The sequence below is a fragment of the Eriocheir sinensis genome, chromosome 53 (assembly GCF_024679095.1).
Source record: "Eriocheir sinensis breed Jianghai 21 chromosome 53, ASM2467909v1, whole genome shotgun sequence".
In the NCBI taxonomy this organism is placed as follows: domain Eukaryota; kingdom Metazoa; phylum Arthropoda; class Malacostraca; order Decapoda; family Varunidae; genus Eriocheir; species Eriocheir sinensis.
Genome location: NC_066561.1, coordinates 11,583,711 through 11,593,710, shown reverse-complemented (window position 1 = coordinate 11,593,710; position 10,000 = coordinate 11,583,711). Strand labels below are relative to the sequence as shown.

At 44.1% G+C, this 10,000-nt stretch overlaps 1 protein-coding gene across 1 annotated transcript in view; it reads left to right on the top strand.

Moving 5' to 3' along the window:
- The window catches only part of LOC126983128 (protocadherin Fat 3-like), a 46,817-nt gene extending 44,179 nt beyond the window's left edge, over window positions 1–2,638 (top strand). Inside the window, exon 4 of the mRNA XM_050835626.1 lies at window positions 2,095–2,638. Within this exon, the coding sequence (XP_050691583.1) occupies window positions 2,095–2,357 (263 nt within the window). The 3' untranslated portion in view covers window positions 2,358–2,638. The remainder of the gene's footprint in view (window positions 1–2,094) is intronic.
- The last annotated feature ends 7,362 nt before the right edge of the window (window positions 2,639–10,000 follow it).

Genomic DNA, 10,000 nt, shown 5'->3' with positions numbered 1-10,000 from the left:
CAACCAGACGGCGTCCTCTCGCCATCCGGTCGCCATTCACCAGTTAACCGCCATCTGTTGGCCACTGGTGGCAGTCCGCTTGCCGTCTAGACGCAGTCCATTCGGCCACCGGACGGCAACCTTTTTTTCACCTTACACCACAGCATATTAACAATACATTATCGAGATCAAGCGACAAGACATATCAGTGCGCATGTAATACTGAGCCATTGGCATCTCCCTCCTTCCCACAGAGCATGTGTACACAGGGCCACCACTCGTTAGCACAGGGAGAGGTGTTTCTGAATTCTTCGTCCGTGTATCTCAGAATGCATGGTGCTTAAAGCGTTCGAGAACTTTTTGTGAAGAGTGTTCATCTCAGGAAGGAAAATTTAAGGGCAAACAAATATAAAACAAGGAAATAAAAAGCCCGCGAAACATCACCGAAGGGAACCAATTACCTCGCTCCAAGATACACGCGCAGACAGGCAAGAAAGGAGCAACCTCTTTATTTCTATGTACCACAACTCAGGAAGGAAAAGTTAAGGGCAAACAAATATAAAACAATGGAAAATGAAGACCGCAAAACCTCACCGAAGGAAACCAATTGCCTCGCTTCCAAGATACACCCGCAGACAGGCAAAGAAGTAGCAGAATGTTTATTTCCGTGTACATCTGAGGAAGAAAAAGTTAAGGGAAAATAAATATAAAACAAGGGAAAAAAAAGCCTGAAAACCTACTGCTCCCAAGAATGTGATTGAGAGTTCCAAAAGGTTTATCAGAAGGGCTTGAAGAGGTGTCTTGATACTCTCCTGTCAAAGAGTTCAAGTCATTCTAGACACTCGTTTATTGCTGCTGAGTCTGTGTGTGTGTGTGTGTGTGTGTGTGTGTGTGTGTGTGTGTGTGTGTGTGTGTGTCATCTATAGGTGTTGACCGCTGCACTTCTCATTATTAGTTCTTATGAGTGAAGTAATGAATATTGACTCGAATTGTGTTATAACCGTCAACTAATTATCTCTCAGAGAGTAAAGCCATCACAGTAAGTACCTTTCATGTAGTAATAATAATGTAATTTCTTGTGTAGTAGAGCGTGGACTCTCACAAACCTGCCGTGATAATGTCAGTAAGTGAGTAGTTTTTACCTCACTCGTACTAACATTCACAGCGAGGGAAAAAAAAGCTTCAAAGGGATTCATAATTACCGCGGCATTCTCTTTGTAAACAAGGCCAATGTGTGCTGCTCGGCGGGGGCGGGACACAAAAACCTACAGGCGTATTATTAGAAGAGCCATGAATTGTAGTATTGCATCACGCGTCGCTCTGAATAGTGACAAAAAGATCTAAATACATATACGGTAAGTCTATCTTGTTGGCGGGAAAGAAAACCCTACTTCACAAAAACCTACACGCATATTATAAGAGCCAAGAATTTAGTATTGCATCACGCGCCGCTCTGAATAATGACAAAAAGATCTAAATACATACACGGTAAGTCTATCTTGTTGGCACCAGGCATGAAACAAAAGCCTACACGCGTATTATGAAAAGAGCGACGAATTATAGTATTGCATCACGCGCCGCTCTGAATAACGACAAAAAGATCTAAATATTACCGCGGCATCTCTTTATGAACAAGGCTAATATGTGCTACGTGGTGTGTGCTGGGAAACCAAACCCTTCAACCCTATTTAAAAAGAGACAGGAATTGTAGTACTGCATCACGCGACGCTCTGAATAACGACATTATTATTATTATTATTATTATTATTATTATTATTATTATTATTATTATTATTATTATTATTATTATTATCCCACACACCATTTATTCTTATTATTGCCATTTGTAGTAGTAGTAGTGGTAGTAGTAGTAGTAGTAGTAGTAGTAGTAGTAGTAGTAGTAGTAATAATAACAGTAATAGTAGTAGTAGTAGTAGTAGTAGTAGTAGTAATAATAATAACAGTAATAGTAGTAATAGTAGTAGTAGTAGTAGTGGTTGTAGTTGTAGTACCACTACACACACACACACACACACACACACACACACACACACACACACGATAACTTGGCCCCCTCGCCTTCCCCGCCACTAACACTCACGCCCTCTCCCCCAGGCTCCCTCACAACCCTGGTGCCGCTGGACAGGGAGCAGCAGGCAGAGTACGAGCTGTGGGTGCGGGTGAGCGACGGCCAGCTGTCCTCCGTCACCCTGGTCTTTATCACCGTGAGCGACGTCAACGACAACCCGCCCGAGTTCCTGGAGCCGCTCTACCGCGTCACCGTCCCCGCCCGCAGCAAGACCAAGAAACGGGAGGCGCTCTTCAGGGTAAGTGGCCCCCTGCTTGAAGGCTTACACGCTCTTTATCTCTCATCATAAACAGTCTCAAAGTGAATGTGGGGAAGTATTTAGAGCCCGCATTCTTATACTCTCTCTTCTCTCATCTCAAACAGTTTCTCACGCCATTTTGGGAGTTTGAAAGTAAACGTAGGGAAGTATTTAGGTAAGTGGCCCCCTGCTTGAAGGCTTACACGCTCTTCTCTTATCATAATAGAGTCTCACCTCCGACTTCAGGAGTTTGAAAGTGAATGTGGGGGCACCGTTGCCAGATTATCGTACTCAGAGCCTCGTATTTACCGGTTTCTGAGCCATAGCTATTGCCAAAAAACACCAATATAATTAACCATTTTAACGATGACTATATATGAAGGCAGTTGTTGGGGTCGAGGAGGCAGTTTTGGGGTCGAAAATCGGCAAGCATAGGAGGCTGAGTACGACAATCTGGCGACGTTGTACAGTGGGGGAAGTATTTAAGGCCCGGAAGGCTTTCACTCTCTTTTCTCGTCATAAACAGTCTCAAAGTGAATGTGGGGAAGTATTTAGGGCCCGGAAGGCTTTCACTCTCCCTTTTCTCGTCATAAACAGTCTCAAAAGTTAATGTGGGGAAGTATTTAGGGCCCGGAAGGCTTTCACACTCTCTTTTCTCGTCATAAACAGTCTCAAAAGTTAATGTGGGGAAGTATTTAGGGCCCGGAAGGCTTTCACTCTCTCTTTTCTCGTCATAAACAGTCTCAAAGTGAATGTGGGGAAGTATTTAGGGCCCGGAAGGCTTTCACTCTCTCTTTTCTCGTCATAAACAGTCTCAAAGTGAATGTGGGGAAGTATTTAGGGCCCGGAAGGCTTTCACTCTCTCTTTTCTCGTCATAAACAGTCTCAACCGCCAAGTTTGAATGTGTGAAGTATTTAGAAGTAGCCTCCTGGTTGAAGGCTTTCACTCTCCCTTTTCTCGTCATAAACAGTCTCAAAAGTGAATGTGGGGAAGTATTTAGGGCCCAGACTCTCACATGCTCTCTTTCTCTCGTTACAAACAGTCTCTTACGCCATCTTTGGGAGCCTGAAAGTGAAAGTGGAGAAATATTTAAGGACGCAGCCCCCTGGTTGAAGGTTTGCACTCTCTCTTCTCCCATCATAAACAGTCTCTGCCATCTTCGCGAGTTTGAAAGTGAATGTGGAGTCGTATTTGTGGCCCAGAAAATAGGTTTGATAGATTTTTTAAAGCACTGAATGGAGAACGTTGGGGTGTTTTTTTTTTATAAGTGGTGTGAACGTAGCAGTTAATATGAATATGGACAGAAACACAGAAATATTAAATACTTAGATACGTAAGAATAGAAACATACATAGATAGATAGAGATATAGGTAGAGAGAAAGATACAGAGACAGTTAGATCCGAGTCTATATATCAATCACATAACAAAACAATCAGATCACAAGCTCCCAATCAACGTATGCTTAACAAAACCCGAGATTCACAAAGCCACGAACGACCTCAAGAAAAGACCACAGCCACAACACTATAGTCTGTTCACTTAAGTCCGACCCAAGCTGACAACATAAACCTAAGCGTGTTTGCAAGCTGAGTGCTGATTGGCTACTGCTATGGCTTCTAAGTTTTCTTTAACCTCTGTTTGTGTTTATCTCACCTAGCACTTTCTGCTAATCTGCACTGTGCTTACGAACACGCTTAGGTTTATGTTGTCAGCTTGGGTCAGACTTAAGCGAACAGACTATACCTGGCTGGCTACGAGGGCTCCGCTAATTAAAGGTCCAAATTCCTAAACGCATTGGGCTCCCATTGCCACTATTTCCCAAGGCCACAGAGAAGATTAACCGGGTCTTCATGAGTGTTTTTGGAGGTCTGGTAGTTAAAGGTCCAAATTCCTAAACGCATCGGGCCACCATTACCACTATTTCCCAAGGCCACAGAAAAAAATAGCCGGGTTTTCATGAGTGTTTTTGAAGGTCTCCGGTAGTTAAAGGTCCAAATCCTACAGGCTACTTGCCACTATATACCAAGGCCACAGAGAAGATTAACCGGGTCTTCATGAGTGTTTTTGAAGGTCTCCGGTAGTTAAAGGTCCAAATCCACCTATCCACTATCCTATCCACTCGACACAATCTTCCAAACAACTATCCCCTATTCTTTGACAACACTCAGCTATCACCTTCTTCAACACTAAACATTCTCGGTCTATCCTTAACTCAAAATCTTAACTGGAAACTTCATATCTCATCTCATCTTCATCTCATCTTCATCTCATCTCATCAGCTTCCTCTAGGCTGGGCGTTCTGTACCGTCTCCGCCAGTTCTTCTCCCCGTACAGTTGCTATCCATTTACAGGAGCCTTGTCCGCCCTCGTATGGAGTATGCATCTCATGTGTGTGTGAGGGGGGGGTCCACTCACACAGCTCTCCTTGACAGAGTGGAGTCAATGGCTCTTCGTCTCATCAGCTCTCCTCCTCATACTGATAGTCTTCTACCTCTCAAATTCCGCCGCCATGTTGCCTCTCTTTCTATCTTCTATCGATATTTTCATGCTGACTGCTCTTCTGAACTTGCTAACTGCATGCCTCCCCTCCTCCCGCGGCCCGCTAGTAGACACGACTTTCTATTCATGCTCATCCCTATACTGCCAGCATCTTCACTCTTTCATCCCTCTTCATCTGTATTTCCTCCTGCCTACGACTTGAACTCTTTGACACCTCTCCTCCCACAGAGAAGATTAACCGGGTTTGGTAGTTGATCAGTTTCCTCGAGGTTGGGCGTTCTGTATCATCTCTGCCAGTTCTTCTCCCCTGCGCAGTTGCTATCCATATACAGGGGCCTTGTCCGCCCTCGTATGGAGTATGCATCTCACGTGTGGGGGGGCTCCACGCTCACAGCTCTTCTGGACAGAGTGGAGTCTAAGGCTCTTCGTTTCATCAGCTCTCCTCCTCCTACTGATAGTCTTCTACCTCTTAAATTCCGTCGCGATGTTGCCTCTCTTTCTATCTTCTATCGATATTTCCACGCTGACTGCTCTTCTGAACTTGCTAACTGCATGCCTCCCCCCCTCCCGCGGCCCCGCTGCACACGACTTTCTACTCATGCTCATCCCTATAATGTCCAAACCCCTTATGCAAGAGTCAACCAGCATCTTCACTCTTTCATCCCTCACGCTGGTAAACTCTGGAACAATCTTCCTTCATCTGTATTTCCTCCTGCCTACGACTTGAACTCTTTCAAGAGAAGGGTATCTGGACACCTCTCCTCCCGAAAATGACCTCTCTTTCGGCCACCTCTTTTAATTCTTTTTTAGGAGTAGCGAGTAGCGGGCTTTTTTTTTATTATTGTTTCCTTTTATTGTGCCCTTGAGCTGCCTCCTTTGTTGTAAAAAAAATAAAAATTTCGCATTGTATTTTCGCAATTTCGGACCGATAACTATGGCAAAAAGGAAAAAAAAAGAGCATCAATAAATAACAGCTTTAGCGCAAGCTATAATTTTCTACCGTTATTTGTGCAGGTACGAGAGTTTGAGGCTTAAAAATGATAAATACAATGTGGTGAATACGATAATCTGGCAACGCTGTTTCCATGAGTGTTTCTCCCGTTCAAGGTCCAGAAGGCGTGTCAAGCCATCACCGCCAGCACCAAAACAGTCCACGAAAAACCCAGCGTCGGTGTTCTCAGACGCTTCCACCTCTCACATCAACTATTTCCAAGGGCCGAAAGGGAGATTAATCGCTATCCAATGAGTGTTTGTGTGGACTCACGGCACAAAAGAATAATCAACCTACCAGAAGGGCTACGCAACTACCTCTGCAAATTCCCCAAACACCTACGAAAGCTTTATCAAATCCGTGGACTTGGGCGCCGAAATGTTTAAGAATATGGCCCCTGGCAGCTTCTACGAGAGGCTTTTCAGACAGGCAATGTGAAGCGCCCATACGTTTAAGAATACTAAAGAAACATATCCGGGCTCGAGGGAACGGAGGAAGCACAAAAGAGGTTATCAAAGTCGAGGCACGGGAGGCCCACTCTTGAAGCTCTCCTCGCTGGCCTGATGTGTCTGTGGGGTGACTAGATTGCCTGTAGCGCTGCGCCTCAACCCAGGTACTCACTCCGCCCTACACAGCCTCGAGGGACCTGCCTGGCTTGGTCGGCTTGGAGAGAGAGAGAGAGAGAGAGAGAGAGAGAGAGAGAGAGAGAGAGAGAGAGAGAAAACACACACACACACACACACACACACACACACACACACACAAAGAGAGAGAGAGAGAGAGAGAGAGAGAGAGAGAGAGAGAGAGAGAGAGAGAGAGAGAGAGAGAGAGAGAGAGAGAGAGAGAGAGAGAGAGAGAGAGAGAGAGAGAGAGAGAGAGAGAGAGAGAACTACTGCCACCATGCCTCACGAGCTCATATTCCTCTTTCGATGTTTCAGAAAAGAGAATGTATTACAGAGGGTGAATTATTAATGGCGAATGATGGAAGGGTTGAATGGAAAGTGCAGCGTGGCCCAGAGTGTGTTAGACGGGAACTGTTAATAGATTTTACATGAGAAAGCGTTCCTATCACCTCCTCCAACCCCCTCCAACACACACCCCGCCCTCCCCCTCACACCATACCACTCTCAGATTGCAACACTGAATGAGAATATCAGCTTGAATGAAGGTTTGGGATTTCGCATATACGATCTTTTTTTTATAGTGAAGGAAGCAGCTCAAGGGCGAAAAAAATATATAATAACAAATACCGCTAAGCACTGCCACTGAATGAAATGAGACTATCGGTTTAAATGTTGGTTTGGGATTTCGCATATATGATTTTTTTTTATATAGTAAAGGAAGCAGCTCAAGGGCGAAAAATATATATAATGACAAATCCCGCTAAGCACTGCCACTGAATGAGAATATCGGTTTAAATGTTGGTTTGGGATTTCGCATATAGGATTTTTTTTTATATAGTAAAGGAAGCAGCTCAAGGGCGAAAAATATATATAATGACAAATCCCGCTAAGCACTGCCACTGAATGAGAATATCCTTTTAAATGTTGGTTTGGGATTTCGCATATAGGATTTTTTTTATATAGTAAAGGAAGCAGCTCAAGGGCGAAAAATATATGAAAATAAAAAAATCCCTCCAAGCACTGCGTTTATAAAAGTAAAGAATGGTCAAAAGAGAGGTCAAAAGAGAGGTTAAAATGGAGGTTATGTTACATGCTTGCTTTTGTTTTAGTACATGTCTTTTTTTTCCAATATCTGAATCATGAGTGTTTGTCGAGGTGTCCGGGAGTTAAAGGTTCATATCCTTAAACCTATCGGGCTCCCATTGCAACTCTTTCCCAGGGCCACAGAGAAGATAAGCCTGGCACCTGTTTGGGAGAGGATAGGGAGAGATGTCTGGACCCTTTTTTACAGTTAAAGAAGCAGCACAAAGGAAAAAAAATTGTTTAAAAAAAGGCCGCTAATCACCGCCCTTATGAAAGAGTGCATCGGTGAGTGGACAACAGAGAGGTCAGTATCGGGCGGAGGGATGTCTTGATACTCTCGCAAGCGTTCATAAATTCACAGAGTGGCAAGAAAAAAAATAATTGAGGAAAAAAAAGCCCGCTAATTACCGCCCTTATGAAAGAGTGCATCATCGTTTTTGTCATATAAGCAACGATAACACAGGAAAATATAGGTTCGTGTGGCTACAGAATCCATGAGTGTGTTAGCTACATCATCGGTTTAATTATATAAGTAATGATAACACGGGAAAATATAGGTTCGTGTGGCTACAGAATCCATGAGTGTGTTGGCTACATCATCGGTTTAATTATATAAGTAATGATAACACGGGAAAATATAGGTTCGTGTGGCTACAGAATCCATGAGTGTGTTAGCTACATCATCGGTTTAATTATATAAGTAATGATAACACAGGAAAATATAGGTTCGTGTGGCTACAGAATCCACGAGTGTGTTGGCTACATCATCGGTTTAATTATATAAGTAATGATAACACGGGAAAATATAGGTTCGTGTGGCTACAGAATCCATGAGTGTGTTAGCTACATCATCGGTTTAATTATATAAGTAATGATAACACGGGAAAATATAGGTTCGTGTGGCTACAGAATCCATGAATAAAGAAGACAAAAAAGATGAATATAAAAACCTAAAAAAATAAACAGAAACGTCTAACCTAACCAAACCCCAGACAGAGTGCGTACATCGGAGAGTCAGCCATCTTGTGGAGCATTTGAGTATAATAATAAATCCAAGTTGGCGTGTGGCTACAAAATCCATGAGTGTGTTAATTATCTTTCACACCAGGGAGGAAAAGGAAACAAGAACTCCCAACCAAAGCACAGGCAGAGTGAGTGAGTCCATTGGAGAGTCACCTTGTGGGGCATTTGGCTAGAATTCATCCACGCCATCTCGGTACTCAAAGAACGGCGGCGGGGGACACTTGCACCGCCAAGGCGTGAACTAATTGCTCGCGAAGTGGCACGAGATGAGACTTAATTACGGGAGAGAGTGAGGTGAGGGGAGGGGAGATGAAGTAAGTTTAAGGAAAAGGAAGGGAAGGGAGGGGAAGGAGGGAAGGAAGGAGGAGAGGAAGTAAGGTGAAGGAAAAGGAAGGGAAGGAGGGGAAGGGAAGGGAGGGGAGAGGAAGTAAGGTGAAGGAAAAGGAGGGGAAGGGAGGGGAAGGGAGGAGGAGAGGAAAGTAAGGTGAAGGAAAAGGAAGGGAAGGGAGGGGAGGGAAGGAGGGAGATGAAGTAAGGTGAAGGAAAAGGAAGGGAAGGGGAAGGAGGGAGGGAAGGAGGGGAGATGAAGTAAGGTGAAGGAAAAGGAAGGAAGGGAGGGAAGGGAGGGGAGGAAGGAGGGAGATGAAGTAAGGTGAAGGAAAAGGAAGGAAGGAGGGGAGGGAAGGGAAGGGAGGGGAGAGGAAGTAAGGTGAAGGAAAAGGTGGGGAAGGGAGGGGAGGGAAGGAGGGAGATGAAGTGAAGGAAAGGAAGGAAGGGAGGGAAGGGAGGGAAGGGAGGGAGGGAAGGGAGGGGAGATGAAGTAAGGTGAAGGAAAAGGAGGGGAGGGGAAGGGAGGGGAAGGGAAGGGAGGGGAGATGAAGTAAGGTGAAGGAAAAGGAAGGGAAGGGAGGGGAAGGGAAGGGAAGGGAAGGGAGAGGAGGGGAGGGGAAGGGAAGGGAAGGGACTGGAGGGGAGGGGAGAGGAAGGGAAGGGAGGTGAAGTGGGATGAGATGAAGTGAGGTGAGGTGAGAGGACGTGAGAGGGAGCGAAGCGGAAATATGATAAATGGAAATAATAAGAAAATAAATGGAAAAAAAGTTAGTTATGTCGTCAAGTGGATCAATAGGGAGGGTTGTGCCGAGGCTGTTCTGACGTCACGGCGATAATCATGTTTTTTTTTAATCTATTTATTTATTTATTTATTTTTTCACCAAGAGTGTTCTGTTACAACCTTAAGTCAGTGCTGTGTTATGATCACATTCCTTTCTTAACACAAATTGCTAAACTCTATCTAGTAAGCCTTCCTCTCGCCATGCATAACACTAACAATAAATAACATAATAATAATAATAATAATAATAATAATAATAATAATAATAATAATAATAATAATAATAATAATAATAATGATGAGGATGATGATGATGACTATTTTAAGATAAGTGTGTGTATGTGTGTGTGTGTGTGTGTGT